Source organism: Carya illinoinensis, chromosome 1 (genome assembly GCF_018687715.1).
Source record: "Carya illinoinensis cultivar Pawnee chromosome 1, C.illinoinensisPawnee_v1, whole genome shotgun sequence".
NCBI classification, from domain to species: domain Eukaryota; kingdom Viridiplantae; phylum Streptophyta; class Magnoliopsida; order Fagales; family Juglandaceae; genus Carya; species Carya illinoinensis.
The window spans coordinates 17274306-17301797 of NC_056752.1; the positions used below are offsets into that span (position 1 = coordinate 17274306).

The 27492-nt window shown below is 34.1% G+C and overlaps 2 protein-coding genes and 1 pseudogene across 3 annotated transcripts; all 3 read right to left on the reverse strand.

Moving 5' to 3' along the window:
- Positions 1–1228: 1228 nt before the first annotated feature.
- On the reverse strand, positions 1229–3692 carry LOC122313556 (annotated as a pseudogene).
- A 13696-nt stretch (positions 3693–17388) lies between these two features.
- Positions 17389–20889, reverse strand: LOC122312428 (caffeic acid 3-O-methyltransferase-like). Of its 2 annotated transcripts, none has more exons than XM_043127034.1 (3): positions 20544–20889; positions 19504–19568; positions 17389–17745 (listed from the first exon to the last, which is right to left on the reverse strand). In XM_043127034.1, exons 1-3 carry the CDS (start codon positions 20794–20796, stop codon positions 17449–17451), a joined length of 615 nt encoding a protein of 204 aa, XP_042982968.1. In that variant the 5' UTR covers positions 20797–20889; the 3' UTR covers positions 17389–17448. The 2 variants fall into 2 exon arrangements, with proteins under 2 accessions (XP_042982968.1, XP_042982977.1); XM_043127043.1 differs by having other exon boundaries at positions 19504–19553; positions 20544–20745.
- A 1659-nt stretch (positions 20890–22548) lies between these two features.
- On the reverse strand, positions 22549–27150 carry LOC122312420 (caffeic acid 3-O-methyltransferase-like). The gene is made up of 4 exons (XM_043127022.1): positions 26674–27150; positions 24716–25026; positions 23457–23521; positions 22549–23081 (listed from the first exon to the last, which is right to left on the reverse strand). The coding sequence occupies exons 1-4, from the start codon at positions 27099–27101 to the stop codon at positions 22782–22784; spliced, it is 1104 nt and encodes a 367-aa protein (XP_042982956.1). The 5' UTR covers positions 27102–27150; the 3' UTR covers positions 22549–22781.
- Between the last annotated feature and the right edge of the window lie 342 nt (positions 27151–27492).

The window sequence follows — 27492 nt, forward strand, 5'->3', positions numbered from 1 at the left end:
GGTCGAAGCATTGGACAAGGGAGGGGGTATGCTCAGCATCAATCTGGTCCTGTATCAGATCTTGTTCCTCCCATCGGGTTTGGGGTCGGTGTTGCTCCCCCATATGTGAGTAGTAGTTAGTAGCCGTCGCAGTAGCCGGCAGGTGCATCTGTGAGGGATGTGTGACCTGCTTGGGTTGATACAATGATGATAGATATGAAGCCGCATATGGACTGATAGATCGATTGACAGATTGCACATATAGATTAGGTTGTCGCACAGCTTGACTATCATGTAGATGTCCTAAACAATAAGGTTGAGATATTGACTGAGGAGTTTTGATCATTTGTAAACCAACAGTTCTAAGTGTTCTTTGCAAAAATTAATCATATTTGGTTTTTATTTTCAATATTAATGGACAATATTAATTAACGCGTGTGATGTTTTTTAATTTCTATTCTCAATTTTTCTTTAATGTTAGCTTATACAACTTTAATGTTAAAAAGCGGAGCCCCCGCCATGCATCTAGCCCCTCTAACGGGGACGAGAGCCCCGCTTATATATATAAACAAATAAATATTATAGACAATTTCAAAAATATAAATTAACATTTAATGTTCGAACTTTAAAGTGCTAACATTCGAACGTTGGTGCTAATTTTTTTTATGTTTGCATGTAAGTAGACCAAACGTTTGAACGTTCATGTGATGTTCGAACAAAAAATTTGACATGTTCGAACGTAAAGAAAATCCTAACTAGTTTTTAGTGATGGTTTCCACAAACCGTCACAGAAAATGCATTTTTGTGACGGTTTAGACAATGTCACAAATTCTAAACCATCACTAAAAAACATTTTTATATTAGTGGCCCATGCCTTCGACCACCCCCCTTATGATCCAACATTATTATTCCATAACGTGTAGTAATATCTAAGACTATATATATTTGACATGCCTTGTGAATGTTATGCGGTCTGAACTAAAAAGAAAGGTTGTATGGTTTCGTGTTATCAAGTTTTTGTGTGTATTGTATTAGAGACAATTAATAAACTAATCAATTAGAAGTTGATCTGTAGAAGCATTTATTGACTCATTGTATAGTGCACTTAAGTTTTGCACAGAGGGTAACTTCTCAGTAGGTGATTCCCCACCATGACTGCTTGTGTTCTGTTTAGAGGGTGATTCTTGACTATGCTTAATACTTCACGGTTCCCTTTTACATGAAATTATTCAGTACATCATCACGTACATTATCTCTCATTAGCAGTATTTTCATAATTGTTTAACCTATTTATGGTACTTGTGTTTATCGGAACCATAGACCTTATTGTAGAGATAGATCCAGGAGAGGTACCCAATGAAGAATGACCAATCTCGACTGAGTAATAGAATCCAAGGCATGTATCCGTGTATAGAAATTTTGTTGTCCTTTTGATTTGTACTTTGACCAACTATATTCGGTTTGCCGTATTTGGATTTAGGAAACAACCAATTGGGTTTGTACATTATTTTGGGAGATGAAGTGACATATGGATAATTAGAGTGTTTATCGAATGAATTAATTTACGATTTAAATTCTGGTACAAATAGCACTTAACCCTATATTTATTCCACTGCAGTTTAACAATACGCCTAATTTCGATCTAAAATTATTCGTTGATGCCGACCGGTTGACACCTTTGGCACCACGAATCCTCGTGAGTTCCTCTACCGAGGAACGAGGCCCTACACTATATTTCTTAGTTACCATCATGTGTATTGAGTTTGTTATGAATCTACGTGTTGATGTTCATAATTTATATAATCTATGCTTCCAGTATATGAAATTGCGATGATTGGATTGAATGGAATCAATCATCTGAATTAATATAACTATTTATATTTGAGAACTCAAAGTAGAATGAAAGATGCCAATTTCAGGTCAATCGATTTATTAAACGAGTTGATCTGTTGGTGACATTATTGATAGTTTAATTTGACAAGTCAATTAGTTGAAGGATTCGACATATCTAGTTAAATAGATTAGGTTAGTATTAAACCATATAACCTCATAAATATCCATATCTCAACGTGGCATGAGCTCAATCCATGAACTTGAATTGTTACCTCTAATAATTTCAATCAAATCTTAAGTTGGTAAAATAATAAGATGCGTAATCAACATTTGGAAAAGTGGAGATTTATGTTTAATCATACCTGGGTATGGTGGAGCATGTTGTATAAAATGAGGCAAGTCGAAATTAATACCCCTAATATGAGGATACTTGGAAGTAATTAAGTTAAGAGTGATTCCTTTACAGGGATAGCATCCCGTATTCACGCCTTGAATCTCTCCATCAATCCCTCCCGTATTCTCTCTCAATTGTATTTATGTTAGTTTACGTTAGTGTCGATTACAGGTGTATATTCCTTAGCTGTTCATTGTTTCATTAATTTTATATTGTAATCTGTAAAGTTTATATATATGGCAATACACAAGCCTAGCAATCAGTGGGCATTTTACAGATTTTACAATTCCTACACCACCACCAACATCGACCAGTTGCTTGAGTTGCTCGAAGCCCTTGTAGCACATAAGGATGGTCTTCGTAACCTTTGTTGTGAGGTTAAACATGGCTGTGTTAAAAACATGATTAAACTTGGGGTCCAAGCTGGAGTATTCAAAGGCACTTGTGCCATGTACCCTATCAAATGGAATTCCTCCCTCAAGAATTGCATCTTTTAGTTCAAACCTGCATTGAATGAATTATGGTTACATACCAAATTCTCTAAATATAATTGTATCAGAGGCTAAAAAAGCAATTCACCAATCATTAATAATAGTTCTTGGAGATCAAAGTAGTGGGTAATGCCTTGAGGTTGACAATCGGTATAAAACATATAGCATAGCATAAAAAGGTAAGTTATTGCTAAACTTTTGGTGCGGCTCTATTGATGTATGATAACCTCACAATTTAAATAATGGTAAAAGGTTTTCATTTGCTTGAATGGCCATAAATGATCAGCTTAATATATTCATATGGTTTATATCATATGGTTAATTTATATGATCTTTTTATCACGTTTTAGAATTAAAACTCCAATTCAATTAATAATTGAAAGGAATCTCTATCACTCTTTATCTTTTTTCATATTCCTGCCGATATGCCAACTCGATTTGACCCAAATAACATTTCATCAAATCCAAATCGTCTCACAATTTACGACATCCTTGACGGATTTGCAAGCAGGATGAAGAAAAAGCTAAATTATGAATAAATAAAAAGAAGTATAAGAAATTAATAGAATAGGAAGGGAAAATAGGTATAGATCACCGGCTATCTAAGAAAACCTTGTCTTGAAGCAAGGCCATCGTAGGGCGGAACGAGAGTACCCCATCTTGGTCAGGGAGAAAAGGTTTAGACATAGGTGAAAGAGCGTAGAGCCTCTGAAAAGACCCAGCATCATTAGCACCCGCAGAGTAACTCAGCACAGAATGGCTGGCTAGCATCTTGAGGATGCGTTCCAGCATCTTGGGTGCCTTAGGATTTGTGATGGCCATCTTTTTTGAAATCTGTGAGGGGGAGAACTTGGCTCCAGGACATGCTTTGGCGAGGATTTCAAAATCTTTGAGCTCAATGGCCAGCATTCCACTTGTAGGGCCATGGGCAGCACAAATGAGTTTGCCAGATGCCCGGCATAGACAAAGCTCTCATCTTCTATTTTGGTTACCATCAAGATTGCACAGGTGGCATGCCGACAGAGATGCCATTATAGAAACTTGAACTGAACTTTGTTTTGCTCCCAAACCGTAAGTTTATTAAATCATTGGTAGATTTATAAGCGCCAAATTATTGAAGTATGTAAACTGTGGCCACAAAAGTCGGCGGCAAGGACACATATATGTGCATCTAAAAGCGAAAGCTGAAGATGAGCTAAATTTGGAGTAAAAAAGGCCAGGGGAAATAGACAACGGCTAGCAGCAACTTCCCCCCAGGCCGGCACCCCGCGGCGCATGCAACGAAGCCTCATATTGTTTTATGTGTGCAACAATGTAAAATGTATAATTAAAACAAAAATTTGAGAGAAAAAACTCCAGGAAAAAGGAAATACAAACAGTTAGAGGTTTAATGAATATATATATTTTTAATCGAATTAATTGATCTTTGTTTTAATTTGAAAACAAACCAAACTTTCCATGTGGTTGTTTGAGAGAGTACAATAACAAGGACAAGTAGTTGGCATAACATTAAAGAAACTTAAATATAAAGGAGAATTTTAACTTGATAGGTTTGGCCATATAAGATTCTCATCTTAAACTTAAAATTCTTGTCTCTTTACTATAATTTTTCTAAATCCTTATACAAAATATAATAAATAATTCAACTTTTTCATAACTTTTTCAAATTCTAAAATAATAATAATTTTAATTTTAATATTTTATCTTAAAACTCAAAATTCTCAAGTGGCTAAATCGAACCTTAAAAAATCTTGAACTGCCACTATGAAGTTATTACTCTTGATGTGCATATCACCAGCAGGTTATCTTTTGGGTGCACCAAGAAGCTTTTTATGTAAGTTTAAGTTTATTTAATTTCATTGTCTAAATATATTTTTGTTACATATACTAATTTTAATGTTTTTCTTTTTCCAGGACAAGATGATATCTCTTAAAGACACTGTTGCGGATCCATCTGATGAATCATCTGTCAATGATGCTCAAATCTTTTCTCAAGTTCTTGGATCATGTTCTGGATATTTGAGGGGCTTAGGACGTTGCGTGAAGCCATCCTCAACATCTTCATCATCTTCTAAAGCCAGATCGAATGACGACAAGACTAAAAAATTAGAGGAAGCTGCACTTGAGATAGAACGATTGAGATCGAAAGAAAAAAAGTTGCTGACCCAATTAAATCAAGCAGCAGATTTAGAAGCAAGATTAGAAGAGAGGCTACAATTAAATAACCAAAAAATGTTTGAACAATTTCAATTAATGATGTCCCAAAACCCTATACCACCACTACCACCACAATCATAATTCATTTGGTTTTTTTTTAATTGCCTTTAATATTTATGATGTTTGTAAACATTTGAACAATTGATGTATATAGATTACAATTTGTATTAGTATCAATTTCATTTTGTTTGATCAATGCCGTTCGAATGGTAAATTACCATTTATGCATACATTCGAACAAAAACATATCCATTCGAACTAAAAAATTCTCATTCGAACAAAAATATACCCATTCGAACTTACCGGGAAATACAATCCATGCGTTCGTTCGAACAATTAAATACTCATTCCAATAAATTCATTTCAAAAAGTTCGTTCGAGCAGAAGATTTCTGTAAATAGATTATTTGTTCGAACAGTTAATATTTTTCTTCGAACTAAAGTCACTTACGAACTTGTTTGTTCGAACGGACTTGGTCAGATATGGTTATTGGTTCGAATTAACATTTCATGTTGTTCGAACAAAAATATTTTCGTTCGAACTTGATTCTGAGACGACATTTTTTAGTTTCAGAAAAAATTTTCCATTCGAACGGTTTCGACCGGTTCTGCCCAATTTCGTCCCTAAAAATACTTTTCAGAGACGAAAATCAATTTTTGAGACAAAAATTTCGTCTCCAAAAACTTTCTGAGACAGCCTTTTTGAGACAAAATAGAGACGAAATTTTTTCATCTCCCAAAACTTTTAGGGACGAAATTTCCATTTTTTGAGACAAAATTTTTTCTCTCAAAAAATCATATCTCTTGTAGTGAAGACTGGCTCTTTTATTTTTATTTTTTATTTTGGAAGGGCTAAATTATAGGACAGTGTTGCGGGGTCTGATCCCAAATCCTTACTTTCCATTTGTTTTATTTTTTGGGAAAATTAAATTCTTTGGGCCAGAAAATATTTTTTCTATTTTCATCGCTACAACTATATGCCATGCTAGAGCGCTGCTTCTTTGAATGGAGTTGCTTCTACTGTTGCCACTTGGTAGTTGGCTAGTTGCCAGTTGGAACTCTTTCCAATGTGTTCATGGCTTCAACGAGAGGGCCGGAAAACATAAAAGATTTGCACTGGTTCTACCTTCATGTTATTATTCTTTTGTGTCCATGCAATATTACCTCCTAATTATTTTGGTTTGTAAGAAATTTGCAAGAAGAATCTAATTTCTCAACCCAATAGAATCTAATTTCTCAACTCAACTTATCACATTTAATCATTACAACTTTTTCAAATTTTCAAAATTTTTTCAAATCTCAAAATAAAAATAATATTAAAAAATATATTCTAACAATATTTTATTCAATTTCCAACTTTTATCTTAACCCATCTCATCTCATCTCATTTTATCTACAAAAACAAACAAGGCCTAACATGGTGAAGACGATTATTACCATAGGTATCGCCAATATCAAGTATCAAAGAGTGTTACAGAGTCCAAATAAAATTGGATTATTAATATTTTATGAGGAGCCTTGAAGGATTGACGCCCACCTTTGATATTTTTATGTGGTAGAATGTAAATTCAACCGAGTTTCTGATCCTTGCTAATATAACTCAAGATGTGTTAGTTATTCTTATCTACACTGTTGATTTTGAGTCAGCATTTAGTGTTAGGGGTCGTATGTTAGATTCATTTCATAGCTCAATGGCCCCTGTGAAGGCAAAAATTGGCTAGGATTAGATAATTATATGATAAGGCTTATCTTATCATTATATTTGAATTTGTTGGATGAATGTAAAATAATTATTGATTTATCTCTAAACAATGTTGAGTCTATCTAGAAGTCTTAGGTATTGTTTAGATAAGTCATTGAGTTTAAAATCGAGTCCTAGTAGATCTGTATATATCCAGAAGAAAGCTGAACAGAGATTAGTCAATACAGAAGAATGTTATCATGAAATGTTAGCAGTCCGTCAGAACACGTCTTTGCAACTATTGCTAACCGTCAGTAGAATCCTACTGTGACTGGAACTCTTTCCAGACTTTCTATTTAAAAGGATTCGATTGTGTATCTCAGTAAGGACTTTGAGCCACGAATTCCAGAGAGGATATTCTGAGCATTTGTGAGAGAAAATTCACTCGAGAATTTTTATGGAGTTTTTCATCTCTTCTTGAGTGTGATTGTGCTTTGAGTGTGAAGTAACATCGATTGGATTTCAGCCTCTGGAGTTCTAGAAGAGAAGTCAACATTTGAAGATCACCAGAGGTTCTGGCTGCTACTGCGGTAGAAGACAAACGAGTCATTTTTCTAGGCAAGTAAAAGACTCGAATTGTAAAGGTTTTGTAATTGATGATTGCTTGTAATTGTTCTTCAAATAATATGATTGACTTTCCTAGGTTTGGCTGCCCCGTAGGGTTTTCCCTTTAAAGAGTTCTTTAAAGGGTTTCCCTTTGTAACCAATCGTTATGTCTTACAAAGTTGATTATTTATTTTAAAGTATTTGATTAATTTCATAATTTTGATAATTGAGATCTAACCTATTTGTTCAAGGAAATTGGTAGACAATTTCGTGGTTTACAGGGGTACGTTGGGAATTTCAATTAGCATCAGAGCGTGGTCCATTCATTCAAGTGTGATCTGTGCCCTTGTAGATCATGTCGACATCATTATACGTTCCACCATACTTCGATGGGGAAAACTATGCTTATTGGAAAGTTTGTATGAGAGCTTTTCTCAAGTCTTTGGATGAACGTGTATGGCATTCGGTTGGACAAAGATGGACTAAACCCAAGACATCTATAGATGCTTGGACAAAAGATGAAATCAGCAATTGCAATTTGAATAGCAAAGGACTTAATACTATTTTCATGGCGGTATCCCCGGAAGAATTTAAAAGAATCTCCATGTGTGAGATTTCTAAAGAAGCTTGGGATATTTTGGAGGTTACACATGAACGCACAAGAATAGTATAAAATTTGAAATTGCGGATGCTAACCTCAAAATTTGAAGAGATTAAAATGTTAGAAGACGAAAATTTTAATGATTTTGATGCTAAATTGAATGATATTGTGAGTTTCAAGTTTAATCTCGGTGAGAAGGTGGAGGATTCAAGGATCATGAGAAAGATTCTAAGGTCTTTACCTGAAAGATTTCAACCCAAAGTTACTGCTATTGAAGAAAGTAAAGATCATGATGCAATAAGGGTAGAAGAGCTGGTAGGTTCTTTACAAACGTATGAATCTTCGCTTCCTCAATCAAGAAAACGTAAGTTCATTGCCTTAAAAACTATAGAAGAAAATCATGAGGAGTTTTTTGATGAAGAAAGTCTAAATGATGAGGAGATTGCTCTAATTGTGAGAAAATTCAGAAAATTTATGTTTAATAAAAAGGTAAATGGTAAAAAAAACGAGGAAAAAATGTTTTTGTTAAGGAAAACGAATCTGAAAATTGGAAGAAAGAAAAAACTAAGAAGAAGGATAAGGTACAGTGTCATGAATGTTCTGGGTATGGTCATACAAGAATTGAGTGTCCAAATTTCAAGAAAAATAAAGGAAAAACATTGAATGTCACACTTAGCGATAGTTCAGATTCTGAAAGTTCAAACTCATCTTCTAATGGTGAAAAATCTTTTATGGCTTTCTCTACTATTGTGAATGCTTTTCCTGAAATTACACTAACAAAATCTTAAAGTAGTTGTGATTACAGTGATTTAGGTGTATCACTTGTTGATGCTGATCAAGAACTGAGTTTATAGGAAACTTACAATGATGTCTGTGAAGAAGTGATCAAATTAAAGAAACTCAATAAGAAGCTGTACAAGAAATTCACTGATATCGAGAGTGAGAAAAATAACCTGTCTGAGGCATTAAAAATTTCTGATATTGAACTAGCAAGATTAAGGGATCAAAAAATTGAACTAGAAAAGGAATTGGAAAAGGTTCAAGAAAAAATAGCAACACAAAAATTAGAAGAGATGTTGAGTGTTCAAAAGATAATTAGTGATAGAACTGGCCTAGGGCACACGACTTCAAAGGGGAAAGAAAAACTGGTCTCATCATCCACTGCCACAACTTCCAAAGGTATTATTTTTGTTAAAGGAAGTCAAGGTAAGAGTTTTCAAAATCATGCTGAACATAAGTCAGTTTTTTCAAAAAATCTGCATGGTAAATTTATTCCTACTTGTCATTATTGTGGTGTTGTTGGTCATATAAGGCCAAATTGTTTTAACTTGAATAAAGTGAAGAAAAATGGAGGTGAAAGAGATCTAAAAATGAAAAGAAAGAGTCTAGAGAATCAAGTTTGTGCTATGAGTCAACAAATCAACTTTTTAAGTCTCAAACTCGGTGAACTAGCAGATTTTTGCTTTCAAAATAAAGAAAATATCATACAAAGTGGTGTTGATGAGAAGAATAAGCCAAAATTTAAAGCAAAGTGGGTGGTCAAAGAAGATGCCATGTCACATTAATTAATAGAACTACTTACATGCTCTTGCATTCTTTATATTATTGCATTAGTCTAGGACATGCATTTTATTTTTCTGTTTTGCTTTTATGTTTCTATTTTTCAGTTTTAATAAGAAAAACATAATATAAAAAAAAATTCTGGTTTGGTTCAAAACTTTTCTTTAAGGAAAGTGCATGCATGATATGTCAAAGTTTGAGCACTTTATCACTTAATAAATTCTTGAACCTATGCATCTCTTTACTTTGTGCAATTCACTTTATGCATACTGACCCTATGGGTCATCTTGGTAAAGTTCATTGACAAAGCACTCTGAGGAACTTATATGTATGCATATTATAATTAAAGTTTACATTGTTTAATGAGATGCTCACCATAGAGGGAGTCCATGCCTTAAATTGGCTAATACTAGTTGAACCTAGTACATTAATGAAGAGTTCTTCCCTTACCAAACACAAAGAGTTGATCCATATAGAAAAAGTCGGTGTTAAGTCATTGTGAAAAAAGATTAACACCCTACACGGATCTATCTCTTTATGTCCTTATAGAAAAAATCGTTGCTCTAATCATTGTGGAAAAAGATAAGCAACAAAAATGGACATAAAAAAAGGGGTTGTGCAAACTAGTGTTTGGAGGATTTGCTCATGTATCTAGACCCTAGCATAAAGTTTGACTTTTGAGGTTAGTGACAATCTCTTGGGAGCATCTATAAGAAGAAAATACTCATGGATAATATTATAAAAATATATTGAAGAAAATAAAATAAAATAAAATAAAGAGTTGCTACCTTATATAAGTGTGCTCACTCACACACTCACATGAACTTTGACATTGATGATCTTATGAGGAGTGAACATCCATAGTAATTGTTGCAAATAAGAGGGTGTACTCTATTGAATTTATTTTGTGAGTTACACTATGTTTGAACAAAGATGCATCTAAGCATGTTACTTGCTTCATTGTTTATACAAAATAATAAAAAAAATATTTTTTTTGAGTGATAAAATATAAAAAATATATAATTTTTTTTGTTTTTATCAGTGTTGGGCACTTATGGTTCTGGAGTAAAAGTTTTGATGTTGGTTTAAATCTAGGATTTGGTTTATGATATATTGATATAAGTCTCAGTGGGACTCTGTGACTTAACAAGTGAAGTGGGTTAGTTCTAGTAGGGCCTTAAGCATGAGAAAGGGAGGCCCGTACCTAGCACGTTGGCCACTTAAGTGACTCAAGATGCCGTCATCCCCCGATAGCTGGCTCACGGTACTCTCCATATGCATGCCCTAGCACTCCTCTTCGCATCCTTATCTCATACGATCTACTTGGGAGAAATACTTGGTTCTAAGTTTCTTGAATATAGGCTCTCCATCACAGATTCATGGTGAGATTTTGAGTTTATTCCAATCACTCTCTCCTTCCAGTCCTAGATTTCAGCACCTTTATATCTGAAAGTTGGGATTTTGACTGTTGATTTGTAATGTTGAGGCTGTGATTTTGTTTGGGCAAAGTGTGCATTGACATATTTGTTCATATGAGATTATTTTATGCATGTATTGAAGACGATTTTTGAGTGGGTTCTTGGCCTTTGTCATTCGGTTTTCATGGTATGCCCACCAAGTGTTTGATTTTTTGTCTCAACTAAGTTGTCTTAATCATTTGCTCATTGTTTAACATACATTCATGCTCATACATCATGTGCATTTAATCCATAAAAAATTGAGACACATGGGAGTTGTTCATCATGTCTTTCTTAGTGTCTTCATCTTGACACACATAAGTGATATTTATTCTATTTTGTGTCTTGTCAGATTAGTGACAAAAAGGAGGAGTATTGGAAGAGCAAATTGGAATATTTTGATATTGTGAAATTTAGGGAAAGTTTGAGTTAGTGAGAGTTTAATGAATTTGCTGAAAATAAAAAAGGGGAGCAGTATAATATTGAGGGGGAGAACTATATACTTTAGGGGGAGTAGCAGAATATGGAGAGGGAGAACTAAGTACTGAACATGGTTATTGATGATGACTAGAACATTTTTTTTGTAGGTTTACATTACGTCTAACCTTTGATTATTATTGAGACTAATTTCAAAGAGTGTTCTATGTCATTTGTTCTTATTACTGTATTAAGATTTTCTTCACGAGATCTTGGCCTGCTGGTTGTTTTTGTCTTAGGTACACACTACATTCATCAAGTTAGTTTGGTGACCAATCCGCCAAAGGGGAAGATTGTAGATGCAAGACATTCATCAAGTTGATTTTGTCACCAATCCGCCAAAGGGAAAGATTGTAAATGTAAAAATTGGCTAGGATTAGATGACTATATGATAAGGCTTATCTTATCATTATATTTGAATTTGTTGGATGAATATAAAATAATTATTCATTTATCTCTAAACAATGTTGAGTCTATCTAGAAGTTTTAGGTATTGTTTAGATAAGTCATTGAGGTTAAAATCTAGTCCTGGGAGATCTGAATATATCCAGAAGAAAGCTGAACAGAGATTAGTCAATACAGAAGAATGTTATCGCGAAATGTTAACAGTTCGTCGGAACATGTCTTCGCAACTGTTGCTAACCTTCAGCAGAATCCTACTGTGACTGGAACTCTTTCCAAACTTTCTATTTAAAGGGAATCGATTGTGTATCTCAGTAAGGACTTTTAGCCACGAATTCCAGAGAGGATATAATGAGCATTTGTGAGAGAAAATTCACTTGAGAATTTTCTTGGGGTATCTCTTCTTGAGTGTGATCGTACTTTGAGTGTGAAGTAATATCGATTGGATTTCAACCTCTAGAGTTCCAGAAGGAAAGTCAACATTTGAAGATCGCCAGAGGTTCTGGCTGCTACTGCGGTAGAAGACAAAGGGGTCGTTTGTCTAGGAAAGTAAGAGACTCGAATTGCAAAGGTTTTGTAATTGATGATTGCTTGTAATTGTTTTTCAAATAATATGATTCACTTTCCTGGGTTTGGTTGTCCCGTAGGGTTTTACCTTTAAAGAGTTTTTTAAAGGATTTCCCTTCGTAACCAAACATTGTGTCTTACAAAGTTGATTATTTATTTTAAAGTATTTGATTCGTTTCATAATTTTGATAATTGAGATCTAACCTATTTGTTCAAGGAAATTGGTAGACAATTTCGTGGTTTACAGGGTTATGTTGGGAATTTCAGCCCCAAAAACAGTTAAAACTCTTATCTAGACACAAAATCGGTTGAATGCACCCTTCATTAATTATGACTCCCAAAATATAATGGAAAATGCTAAAACTTATAAACTACACACTAACCATGGTACAATATTCTTCAAACATGGTAAGCTTCATCTCTGAAGAATATTTTTATAAAGTCATTTCTAACAAAGTATATTTGTAACATAACCTTTTTTTCCCATGTAGAGATAACTTTGAAGGATCTTTTGAATGGTAGATGACTAAAGAATACTTGATTTTTCCCTTCCTAGATTTATGATGATTATGAAGTTTGCTATGGTATTTCACAAGTTCATTTACCTCTATTGGTTGGCTATTTTATTTAACATGGTTCTTTTTTTCAAAAACATATTGATTTCTCCACCTGGCTTGTTTAGAGAGTATTGTAACTTTTTGAGGTATTGTCACTTGAGAAAACACGTACTATGTTCCCAACTATAAACACTAACCTATTTCAAAGCTATAGTTTATGTAGAAGCCATAGAAGAACCCCGTCCAAATGTTAGTTGGAACCCCGTGTAGTAGTAGCTCAATTGTTTTTAAGCTTGCAACCTTGGGTGTGAGGGCAACATGTACCAAGCAAGCATGACACAAGGTGAGCAACTAAGCAAGGAATTGGACGACCAAGGACATAAGCGAACAAGCCCGAAGCAAGCAGTAACAAAGGTGAGCAAAGCAAGCTAAGAAAATAGTCATAACCTTTTCGTCGTACCCCTTGGTAAGGGCCTGAGAAAATAGTCATAACCTATTCGTCGTACCCCTTGTAAATGGCTTGTTCTCCTTGCCTTGCTCAGAGTTCGAGTGGGAGCCCAAAAACGCTTTCCCTACCGTACCTCTAGTTCAAGCTAGTGCTTGGAGCTCATCTCTCTGTATTAAATGCGAGTCCGAGCAAGTTCTCGAAACATACCTTTCGATCTATTGTCATCCTTAGAAATAACCCTAGCATTGATCATATTGATGGACATAGTTGGTTTGAAACCCATGTGCCATTCTCAGCTGAAACTCTTTCCCTTAAACTCTCTTTCATTTTCTACACAACCGACACCAAGTGTCCAACATCATGCCTCAATACTCATTTGGAAAAGATACTTAAACTATTGGCATGCACTCAGTTTCTCTTGAAGAACCAAGTGGTTTTTGTCCCAACTTTTGAAACCCCTTAGCTCTTGCACCTATTACACTCATTTGGTCCTTATCCTTAGGTTAATGATGGAGCATATTCAACTATGCACACAAATGACAATTTGAATACACAAAACAACACCACACCATGAGCATCATTGGATTTCTTCCAATCCACTTCAGCCAAACCATGCACCACTTAGCTCATTTTCACTTCTTTCCTCCTCACATGAACTTTATAAACACCACTCTCCTTCCTTCACTTCCTCCCATGCCACTCTCAAGCATTGCATTAGCTTTCTTGTGGGCAATACATCCATAGTTTTAAATAAGAGTAAAACCGAGAGGATTGAGTGAGTTCCTTAGAGAGAGTTGGTTCTTGAGAATTCCAAAAGCCACAATTTGGTGAGTAACCCTACCATATATTTTTATTGTAAATTAGATTAATATGTTAGGCTTTAATTTGTGGTTTGAAAATAAGTTTTTGATTGAATTATATGGGGTAATTCGTCAGAAGCTACTTTCGGTTCAAATTTGGAGTCCTTCATGAGCAACTTGTTTTGATGTAAATTTTTAGCCATGACATGTCTTGATATGATGTTATAAGCTTAGCTAATGTATTCTTTTTTTTTTTTTTATTGATTGAAGGTCTATATTTAAGAAAAATAGCATGTCGTGCTAGGTATATAAATCAATATCTTGGGTTGATCTTCTAGCATGTTTCAGTTTGCACTTGTTTGGAGGTAATCTCGTGATACCTTACTTGTCTCTCCAAGCATGTGTTATAAACATCTAGAAGCCTATTATCATCACATTAGAAATTATAATACATGTGTCTTTTAGAGCTATTATGGTTCATATGCTAATGCGAAGTTAGATACATCATGGTAGGTACTCAGTTTGGTGTTTGTATGATGTTTTGGTGTTTTTCATCACGAGTGTTGATATGATCCCATGAGACTTAAATCTAAGTAACTAGCATGTTAATAATATCAAATCCAATGTTTAGTCATGTGTGAAATTTCGGTTATATAAGCATCTATGGAGATTATAGGCCTAAAATTAGAGAGAGAGAGATATATATATATATATATGTATATAGTGAAAATTAGCAATATGGATGCCACGAGTTGATTGAATTTCTCATAGTGGATGTTCGATTCATGAAACTTTGAGATCATATATGGACTTAGGATATGGAATATATGGAATTTATGTAATTTGGTAAATTTAGGGACCGAAATGTAAATAATGAAAGTTTTGGGCCAAAATAGCAATTTTGGGAAAGTCAGGGGCATATTTGCAAATACTATTTTTGGTTTATTAAAGTCTGGAATTTCATGATTCCTAACTCTAGTATGTAGTTTGTTTCAGCCACAAAAATTTTTCAAAATTAGGAAGTTTGTAAGTTAGCTTCTAACTCACTCTTAGATAATTTATCCATGATTTTTGTATAAACACACATTTATGTTATAAATGTCGTTTGAGCATGAAATATTGCATAATACACTATTAAGCATTCGGTCAATTAAAAATATGAAATGTGTTGTTATTATGTTATAAAGCATGAAATCTCACTATTTAGCATGTTACATGAAAATGTCATTTTTGCATGAAGCGTACCACAAGATACGAAATGTACACGTCATGAAATAGATTTTGTCGTGAGCATAGTATGAAAAATATTTTTTCATGACCTAATGCTAAAATGGAGGAATATCCTAGTGGGTGCATATATTGTGATGAAATGTTTGAGATCAATGCAATGAATGATTTATCTAGGCAGCACTGAATATGTAGTCTCAACCTAAGTTGTGCTATGGTCACTAGCAAGTACTCACGATGCAAAATCGGAAATCATGATATTACCATATGTTTCTAATGATGGTTCTAATAACAAGAAATTATATGTTTGAAAAGATCAGTAAGAAATGTTCTCTATAAGAAAATATGCATCATAAGTTTCTTAAAGATGTTGAGGAATCTGGATGGACAACGAATACAGATTATCTGCATATCATGCATGCATCTCATGTTTATCATCTTTCATGCATAATTTATCTTTGTATATGTTGATTGTTAACTTACTGAGATTTCAAAGAATCTCATAATGGTAGTCCCAACTATCATTCCTTTCAGAATGGTAGAAGTTGTAGCAAGTCCAAACTTTAACGATCAAGATGGTGATGAACTCCATCCCTTAGCTACCGATGATTGAGAATGAGCTTGACCTCATCCACAACTTGGAGTTAATAGTGATGTTTTTAGAGATGGTCATAGTTACGATGGAGTGCATTAAAGAAATTATTTAAGTTGTCTTTTATGAAACCCCTGTGAAGTCTATCTATAATAAGGAGATGCTATCTCCAAACCATATTTGAACTTGTGCCTTACTATTTGGACCTTTGTCAAGCAAGGCTATATCTCTATTTAATCTTAAATCTTAAATCTTGGGATCTTTTGTTTATTTTGGTGCAAAAATTTTTAAAATTCACATTTTTTTGCTACCATTATTGAATATCGCTATATGCATACTAAGTTTAATTACATATTATTAATCACGAATGGGAAAATGTAACCTTATGTTACATGTTCCAGTGCTCCAAGTCTCCATTCTATCTCAAGCAGAGGTTGGAGACGTCACAAACCTTTAGTGTTTAGACATCATTTTACATAAGTGGTGCTAGTCCTAATGTTTGTCTCCTTGTGCTTTTCACATTAGTTGGATTTAACACTACTAAAGCTAGCGTAACAAAAAGTACAGTTCAAATGTAAAAGCATCAGTATTCAAACACACATAAAATGTGTCCACCCTTTTATGATAGCTTAACCAAACTCTCACAAAAAACTTACCTTTAGTATAGGTTTAAGGCATGGGATGAGATATGAAATTCTCATATCATCTCATCTCATCATTACAACTTTTCTAAATTCCAATACAAAATAGAACAAATAATTCAATATTTTCAAATCTCAATTCAACTTTTTCAAATCTTAAAACAATAATAAATTAAAAAATAATGTTTTAAACTTTCATTTAAAATAAAAAAATTCTCATCTCACTCTCCAAACCTATCTTGTGACACTTTGTTTCCTATCAGAAACTAAAACCATCGTAAAATATTTGTTTAAAAACTAATTGAATACAATTTCTAATCAAGCCTAATTGTATTGTGGACATTTTTCATTTCAGGGTCCATAGATACTGGAGGAGCAAATATTCTCTCTTGTGAAGTGGGCCAACCCCCACACCATAAAGGCTCATGAATCCAAAATCAGAAGCCTGCCTAGTAGAAAACCAAGGTTGTGAGCTCCAAATGCACTGATACAGAGTTCGGGCTTAACCATCATTAATAACAATTTAATGATGTATCAGCAAGGAATAGCATGAATAATCTCAAGTGTGATAATCACCCGAAATACTCACCCAAGATATCAATCCCGCACGGCGCAATAGCGGATAAAAGTACTAACAACCCGTGATCCAACCATGATTGTAGAGTATCAAGTTGTTAGGCAAGTCTTACCAATTAAACATTTAATCTATATACATGAGGGTCAAAGCACACACCAGATGGAACTTGTATAATCTAAGAATTGATGCACTCTATATGCTTTATTCTGACTTAGACATCAAAGGTGTCCTGTAACATACCAAGCCTCTCTTATTTACTTGATATCCGTCATCAGAGACTATGACCAAGAGTATGAAGCACGTTCACAACAGATACAATTATAAATTTTACAAGCAATCAATCTATTTAAAAAACTCCATGACTTGGAAACTATAAATAAGGCATTTATATCTGATGCCTTTAAATCCAGCTTTGGTTACCAAGGCCTCAAATTCTTGTCGTGTCCTTTCCTTTCCTCCTGGGTGTTGAGCCATCATAAGCACATCAAGTTGAGAGTTGCGCTTCATACAAGTGCTAACCTCGGGCATCATTGGAAGAAATATCTCCACAACGATTACCATCCCATCATTTGGAATAGCTGTATAGCAGTTTTTCAGAAGCTTCAAGCACTGTTCATCACTCCAATCATGAAGTATCCCCTACAAAATTATTCATAGATGGGATCTGATGGATTGCAAAATTTCATATTGCAGATTTTACAAGTTCGCTCGAGCGGAGGCTTTTGGCCGCTCGAGCGAATTCAGGCAGATTCAAACGCTCGACTGCCGCTCGACAGGGAGCTCGAGCAGGTTGCTGAAAAACGAAGATCGCTCGAGCGGAGACATTGGCCGCTCGAGCGAAATCAGGCAGAGTCGAACGCTCGATGTGCGCTCGATAGGACGCTCGAGCGAAATCAGGCAGAGTCGAACGCTCGACGCGCGCTCGACACCCAGCTCGAGCGAACATCGTATTTTGACAGATTTTAGGTTTTCCGCCGTGGGACCATATAAAAGGCCATTCTTCACTCTAGAGCCGCGGTTTTTGACTGGAGAACACTTCTTGGGAGAGAAAAACACAGTTAGAGGGATTCAATTCATCTGTTTTGGAGACGGAATTCCAATTTATTGCACAGACGTTGGATTCATACACGAGCACGGACGGGAGAAAGGCGTTGAATTGTTCCCTTGAGCTTTTGACGACCAGTTGAGGCTGCAAGGAGGATTTTTCAGTGTTTATTTTCTTCTTCCCATCTTCTCAGAACAATTATGGTGAATTCGTTTATGTTGAATTCCAATTCTAGCATGAGCTAAATTTTCTTCTTTCTAGGAAAACGATGTAACCTAATTCCGAACTATGCTTGTTTGTCCATGCTAATTTAATGCAATTCTCTATTTGTTTATCTGATTTATTCTGAGTTTAATGCTTCTAATTAACTGGCCATTGATTAGATGATTATTAATCTTGTGATTTGCTATCGAAAGAGGGAATCATAGGGTAGATCTTGGATATTTCAGCATAGGTAAGTATAGAGATCGGAAGACTTGTATGAACCTGTGTAGTAATTAAATCATTGGTCTTATTGCGTTCTTGATTATTTAATTTGCATACTCTTGTGTGAATTGATAAACTAGAATCACTTCCAATTGACTATCGAAAGAGGCTTTTGGATGAATTAGAGATTTGCTAATAGACAAAAGAGGTTTAAGTTAAATTAGCTGGATGAGAAAAGCATAGTGAAGAATTATGGTGAAATCGATTTCCTAGAAGGTTTCTTCCCCATTGAATTTGATCTTCAAACATCAGTTTTACTTTCTTTGCTTATTTCTCTTGAGTTGATCTAGTTTTATTTGCTACTACAAAAACCTTAGTGATTCCTCTAGATAAAATTGAGATTAGCATAATTTTGGTATTTGGCAAGAGTAAGGTACCAATCCCTGAGGACGATACTCTTCTTATTACTTTACTATAAAACTACGATACTGTGCACTTGCAGTTTTGCACCGATCAGGATCACATATATCTTAAACAATGAATGTTACTCTTCATCATGTATTTATCAATCTCAGTCATACTCACTGATTTGACTGTCTTTCAAGTTGTTTCATAGGCCAACCACTTCAAGTGAAGGGGGATGGCAAAATCTATGTTGAAGAATAGTATTTCTCACCTTGGACCCCGTCATGCATTTTTGTGAAATTTTTATGCTAAAAGACAATACAATCTCCAAAAATTTGAAAGAGACGTCTGCAGTGCCCTTAAGTTTTAAAAGAATGTTATATATAGTAACAAAATGAATAGTGTTTAGTACTAATGTGCCATTGCCAATAAATTTGCGATGTATTTGGATGACTATGTTAATTCTCTTTTAGGTAAATACATACAAGATAGAATCACAGCAAGTTAAATATTACACTCACCTTCATGAAGATTGCATCTCCTTTAGGAACGCTTTTGAACATATCTCCTCCTACATGTTCCACACCTGCAACTTGAGTTAATAAGCTTTTTATCTACATATATAGCTCTTATTTTCCCAAACCGTGCTGTTATCTAGCTTTTAAACTTATGATTCAGCATTCTTATTCCACAATCGGTATTGAGTAATATCTAATGCTACCGATATTTGATACGACCTTTGTGAACCATAGAAGTACAAACCAGTGTTACCAGGTTCAGGTCAAACGGGTTGGCTCAATTAAAATGCATAGCTGTTTAAATTAAAATTATATTGTTAAACAAATCCTAACCTTAAAACTTTAAAACCCTATTATTGCTACGAGTTTGTTTGTGTATTATACTGATTTCATGAATTTTAATTAGATTTTCCGTAACATTTTTGGATTATAGTCTTAATTATTCTTATTAATATTTATTTTTTTGTTATGAATATAGGTGTGTAAATGATCGTAATTGATACATACATATAAATATATATATTATATATATAATATGATTCCAAGTTAAAAACTTAGGCTAATCGAATCAAATAAGTATGTTCAATCAATTTAAACTATTTTATATTATAACACATCAAAATGCTTGAAAAATGTCATTTTCAATTCAATCCAACATAATATATTTATAAAAAGATTGTGCGGATGATGACACTACCCATTTATTTAACGGGGTTTGAGGAACCTCAAGACAGGAATCACCCGCTCGGCAATGCTACCTTGGGGAGGAGACAAAACACTTTAATATAACAATTGAAACTCATATTCAAAAGCTTTTTCGATATATGAACAATCTTACTATGGAAGAGTTGGTCAACCTATTAAATTAAATAGATGGATTAGAATTGAGCCAGATAGTTACCTACCCATATCTCAACGTGACGAAACCTTCATCCATATTGAACAAGATTTAATTGCCACTTAGCTCCTAATTGATTTAGTCAAATTTTAACTTGGTAAACAACATTGGAAATTAGGTGGAGATTTATGAATTGAAAGCATACCTGGATAAGATGGGGCTTGTTGTACGACATGAGGCAAGTCGAAATTAATGCCCTTGATGTGGGGATACTTAGAAGTAATTAAGTTAAGCGCACCACCTAGACCACCTCCAACATCGACCAACTGTTTGAGTGCCTCGAAGCCCTTGTAGCACTCAAGGATCTTCTTAAAAAGCATTGTAGTGTGATTGAGCATAGCTGTGTTAAAAGCCTTATTAAACCTAGGGTCCATGCCAAGATACTCGAAGGCACTCATGCCATGAACCCTATCAAATGGAATTCCTCCCTCAAGAATTGCATCTTTTAGCTGGGACCTATGAATAGATTAGGGTTAAATACCATGATCCATCAAAACATAATTGTATATCAAGGCCGTACATACGAAAAAACAAAAAGAAAGGATGCACAATCTTAGTAGCATGTGGCAGATGGCGAGAATAAGGTCTTGTTTAGATAATGAGATTAAATAAAAAAAATTGTGAATAGTAGTAAAATAATTTGTAAATAGTAGTGTTTTTATGAAATGTGTTTTTATTATGCTATAAAGCAGGAAATCTCACTGTTTAGCATGTTGCATGAAAATATCATTTTTGCATGAAACGTACCACAAGATACGAAATGTACACATGTCATGAATAGATTTTTGTCGTGAGCATAGTATGAAAAATATTTTGTCACAACCCAATACAAGAATGGGGGAACATCCTAGTGGAACTCTTTTGTCCACTACGGAGTAAGTTAAAATGGAGTAACAACCCTTGGGTGACAAAAAACAATCAATAGCTTTCAAATGATATCTTTTTAAAAGATTCCAAAGCGAAATCGTATATGATATCTAATGTAGGTGGGTGCATATGTTGTGATGAAATGTTTGAGATCAATGCAGTGAATGATTTATCTGGGCAGCACTGAAGATGCAGTGTCAACCTAAGTTGTGCTATGGTCACGGGTAAGTACCCACGATGCAAAATGAGAAATCGTGATGTTAACATATGTTTCTAATGATGGCTCTAATAACAAGAAATGATATGTTTGAAAAGATGAGTAAGAAATGTTCTCTATAAGAAAATATGCATCAAAATTTTCTTCAAGATGTTGAGGAATCTGGATGGACGACGAATATAGATTTTCTGCATATCATGCATACCTCTCATGTTTATCATCTTTCATGTGTTTATTATCTTTGTATATATTGGTTGTTAACTTACTAAGATTTCAATGAATCTCACTATGGCAGTCTAAACTATCATTTCCTTCAAAATGGTTGAAGTTGTAACAAGTCCAAACTTTAACAATCAAGATGGTGATGAACGCCATCCCTTAGTTACGGATGATTGAGAATGAGCCTGACCTCAACCGCAACTTGACCGCAACTTGGAGTTAATAGTGATGTTTTTAGATATGGTTGTAGTTACCATGGAGCGCATTAAAGAAATTATTTAAGTTGTCTTTGATGAAACCCATGTGGAGTCTATCTATAATAAGGAGATGCTATCTCCAAACCATGTTTGACCTTGTGCCTTATTATTTGCACATTTGTTAAGTAAGGGTATATCTATGTTTAATCTTAAATCTTAAATTTTGTGATGTTTAGTTCATTTTGATGCAAAAAGTTTTAAAAGTCACATTTTTTTGTTGCTATTATTGCATACTGCTATATGTATGATAGGTTTAATTGCATATTATTTGTCATGAATGGGGGTATATAATCTTATGTTGCATGTCCTAATGCTCCAAGTCTCCATTCCATCCCAAGCAGAGGTTGGAGACGTCACAAACCTTTAGTGTTTAGACATCATTTTATGTGAGTGGTGCTAGCCTTAATGTTTGTCTCCTTGTGTTTTTCACATTAGTTGGATTTAACACTACTAAAGCATCATAGAAAGTACAGTTCAAATGTAAAAGCATCAGCGTTCAAACACACATAAAATGTGTCCACCCTTTTATGCCAGCTTAGCCAACCAGTGATCCAACTATGGTTGTAGAGTATCAGGTCGTTAGACAAGTCTTACCAATTAAACATTTAATCTATATAAATGGGTTCAAAGCACAAACCAGATGGAACTTCTACAATCTGAGAATTGATACACTCTATATGCTTTATTCTGACTTAGACATCAAAGGTGTCCTATAACATACCAAGCCTCTCTTATTTACTTGATAATGATCATCAGAGACTGTTAACAAGAGTACGAAACACGTTCACAATAGATATAGTTATAAATTTTACAAGCAATCAATCTATTTGAAAAACTCCATGACCTCACAATTATAAGCTGTAAGGCATTCATATCTGAAGCCTTTAAATCCAGCTTTGGTTGCCAAGGCCTCAAATTCTTGCTTCGTCCTTTCCTTTCCTCCTAGGTGTTGAGCCATCATAAGCACATCAAGTTGAGAGTTGCGCTTCATACAAGTGCTGACCTCAGGCATCATTGAAAGAAATGCCTCCACAACAATTACCTTCCCATCATTTGGAATAGCTGTATAGCAGTTTTTCAGAAGCTTCAAGCATTGTTCATCACTCCAATCATGAAGTATCCCCTACAAAATTATCCATAGATGCGATCACATATATCTTGAACAAGCTGGAATGTTACTCTTCATCATGTATTTATCAATCTCAGTCATACTCACTGATTTGACAGTCTTTCAAGTTGTTTCATAGGCCAACCACTTCAAGTGAAGAAGAATGACAATCTATGTTGAAGAATAGTACTTCTCACTTTGAACTCCATTATGCATTTTTGTGAAATTTTTTATGCTAAAAGACAATACAATCTCCAGAAATTTGAAAGAGATGTCTGTATCACCTTTAATTTTTAAAATAATGCTATATATAGTAACAACATGCATATCAGTGTTTAGTGACCATATTCCTTGTAGTGAGAATCACTTCAAGTTAAATATTATACTCACCTTCATGAAGATTGCATCTCCTTTAGGAACGCTTTCGAACATATCTCCTCCTACATGTTCCACACCTGCAACTTGAGTTAATAAGCTTTTTATCTACATATATAGCTCTTATTTTCCCAAACCATGCTGTTATCTAGGAAAAATCTAGTTGCAAGCATAATTGTGCACTAATATGTGCACCAATCTATTGTGATTGATCAAAAAGTAGATTTTATTGAAAACAATGCTAATTTAAATTTTAAGTATGAAGAAATCAGTATTGGTATGCAGATTAGTACGCGACTTTGCTTGAATATAGCAAAACCCTGTTATCTAGCTTTAAACTTATGATCCAACATTATTATTCTACAATCGGTACAGAGTAATATCTAATGCTACCAATATTTGATACAACCTTTCTGGACCATAGAAGCATGAACCAATGTTACCAGGTTCAGGTCAAACGGGTTGGCTCAATTATACGTGATTAATAAAAAAGTTAATTGCAACCGGAACCATAAACTTGCAATTAAAATGCATAGTTGTTTAAATTAAATTTATATTGTAATACTAAAATCCTAACCTTAAAACTTTAAACCCCAAATATTATTGCTACGAGTTTGTTTGTGTATTATGCTGATTTCATGAATTTTAATTAGATTTTCAGTAACATTTTTGGATTATATTCTTAATTATTCTTATGAATATTTATTTGTTTTGTTACGAATATAGGTGTAAATGATCATATTTGATACACTCACATAGATATATATATATATATATATATGTTATAATAAGTAATGCTACTACATACAATCGTAAAATGCACAAGTGTCGTTCAGTCATTTTGAAAAAAAGTATGATCTACTGTTAAAAAATTAATTGTTTTCAATGTGAATCCCATATTTATTTACTTTTTTCAAAGTATTTGCACGGCACTTGCACACTTACGATTGCAACTATAATTTCTCTTATATAATATGATTCCAACTTATAAACTTCAGCTAATCGAATCAAATAAGTTATAAAATCATTGTGCGGATGATGACACTTATACCCATCATTTATTTAACGGGGTTTGAGGAACCTGACATATTAAATTAAATAGATGGGTTAGAATGGAGCCACATAGTTACCTACCCATATCTCTCAACGCGACAAAACCTTGATCCATATTGAACAAGATTTAATTGCCCCTTAGCTCCTAATTGATTTAATCAAATTTTAACTTGGTAAATAACATTGGAAATTAGGTGGAGATTTATGAATTGAAATCATACCTGGATAAGATGGGGCTTGTTGTACAACATGAGGCAAGTCGAAATTAATACCCTTGATGTGGGGATACTTGGAAGTAATTAAGTTAAGCGCGCCACCTAGGCCACCGCCAACATCGACCAATTGCTTGAGTGGCTCGAAGCCCTTGTAGCACTCAAGGATCTTCTTAACAAGCATTGTAGTGTGATTGAGCATGGCTGTGTTAAAAACCTTATTAAACCTAGGGTCCATGCCAAGATATTCGAAGGCATTCATGCCATGAACCCTATTGAATGGAATTCCTCCCTCAATAATTGCATCTTTTAGCTGGGACCTACGAATAGATTAGGGCTAAATACCATGATCCATCAAAACATAATTGTATATCAAGGACATACACACTCAAAAAAAAAAAAGGATGCACAATCTTAGTAGCACGTGGCAGATGGTGAGAATAAGGTCTCATTTGGATAATGATACAAGATAAAAAATTTGTGAATAGCAGTGAAATTATTTGTAAATTATAATGAAATGGTTTGAGTTAAGATGTTTTATAGGATTTTGAGAAGAAAAAAAATTAAATGAAAGAAATTATAAAATTGAATTTTTTTATTTATTTGGAAGTAATTTAGAAAATATGTAATGATTAGGTAATAATTAGATGCAAAAGTTAAAAAAAATGAAATAATGTAAAATTAAAAAATAAAGTGATAATTTGTATTAGTCGCTTAAACGACATTATATACATTTTAGGCTAGATTCTTATTTTTTATTTTTAATCCGAATTGATGCATGCGATCCAATGCATGGGAACTGGGCACGTGCCTTTTGGATTTTTGTAAATACTTGTGCTTTATATTTATTTCTATTAATTTTGTTGTAAGCTTGAAAAAACAAAGTAAATAGCAGGTCAAAGAAGGCCACATACATGGCGAAAGGAAATTTCGAAAAAGATAGTCTTTATCTACTTTTAATATAGTTTTAATGAAAAAGATATGAGTGAGTATAATAACAACCTAACTAGTTTTGGCATATCGCTAATATAGTCTTTATTAAAACCTTTTGGCATATCGCTAAAGAAACAAATATAAAACCTTAAAGATGATTTCGAAAAATATAGTCTTTATCTTGAAATTATGTAAATTTAAAATCTACTTTTAATATAGTTTGTATTAAAAACAAAGAAAGAAAATCATGATTCGATCTATTAGATCATGTGATCCACCACATCTCACTATCACCGGTGTGTGGACTCCAAGAGCCATCACTAGTGGGTGGGAAGAAACTCGAGTAGTGGCAATCTGGGTCAATCAATGCCAATCATCCTATTATGTTTCCGCATGCATTCCCTAACTAGATATTGAGGTTGGGGATATCAGTCTTTTCTGCAAACATCTAAGGCCAACAAACTAATTGCAGTGCATCACCAACAACCACCAACTTTAATGGTGGCAACATAGTTTGCACAATTATGCAATCCGTTAAAAAATCGTAATCTATAACAGCACCCTTTTAGCAAGGAATGAGTGGAAATCAAATATTAGATCCCAAATTTCGATATGTTTTTTACTTGTGCACTATATTTGTTGTAATAAAGTGTTGTAAAGATTATGATCATTGGCAATTCAGAAAAGCTCTTCGATATGGGTGATTCTAGATTTGGAAGCACGTGGCCCGCTACAATTCAGAAGGGGCGATTTTAATTATCTTGTTTGATATTCTTGCGAATTTCAAGTTCTACGGAAGAAAAGTTTATTTTCAGAGAAAGTGTTATTACAGTAAATAATTTTATAGAAATAAATTTATAAATTAATATAATTTATTATAATATGCAATAAAAATAATTTTACAGTTAATTTACAAATTATATTTTACGACATTTTTTGTAACCAAACCATTTCACTTATTTTTAAGTATACATTATGGATTAAATAGAAGTAGAAGAAATAAATAAAAATATGAAGGGAAAATAGGTACACACCAGCTAGCTAAGAAGACATTGTCTTGAACGAGGGCCATCAAAGGGCAGTAGGAGATTCCATCTTGATCAGGGACGAAGTGTTTAGACACAGGTGAAAGAGCATAAAGCCTCTGAAAAGATCCAGCATCATCAGCACCCTTAGAGCAACTCAACACAGAATGGCTGGCTAGCATCCTAAGGATGCGGTCCAGCATCTTGGGTGCCTCAGAATTTGTGGCGGGCATCTCTACTAAAATCTGGGAGGGGGAGAGCTTAGCTCCAGGACCTGCTTTGGCCAGGATTTCGAAAACCCCAAGCTCAATGACCGTTTGCAGGGCCATGGGTAGCACAAGTGAGTTTGCCAGTTGCCCGGCGTAGACGAAGCTCTCATCTTCTTCTATTTGGTCACCATCAAGATTGCTTGGGTGGAATGCCGTATGAGATGCCATTATAGAATCTGAAGTTAACTCTGTTTTGCTCACACATTGGAAATTATTAGATCATTGGTAGATTTATAAGCCCCAATAATTATAATAATTATTATTATTATTTACATGAGCGGGGTGGGATTTGGACCGGTTGTCGGTTGTCAGACTGTGGCCATAAAAGTAACCGTACATGTATGTCCACCAAAAAAGTAAAATTAAAGTGCGTTTAGAGAGTGATCTTTAAGGTGAATATTTTTAAATTTTATAAAATAAAATATAAAAATTTAAATAAAAAATATTATAAAATTAAAATATTATTATAATATAATTTTTGTAGTTTAAATAAAATTAAATTGTTTTATATTTTTTATTTAAAAGTTTAGAAAAATTATAATGATTAACTTGAAAAAAT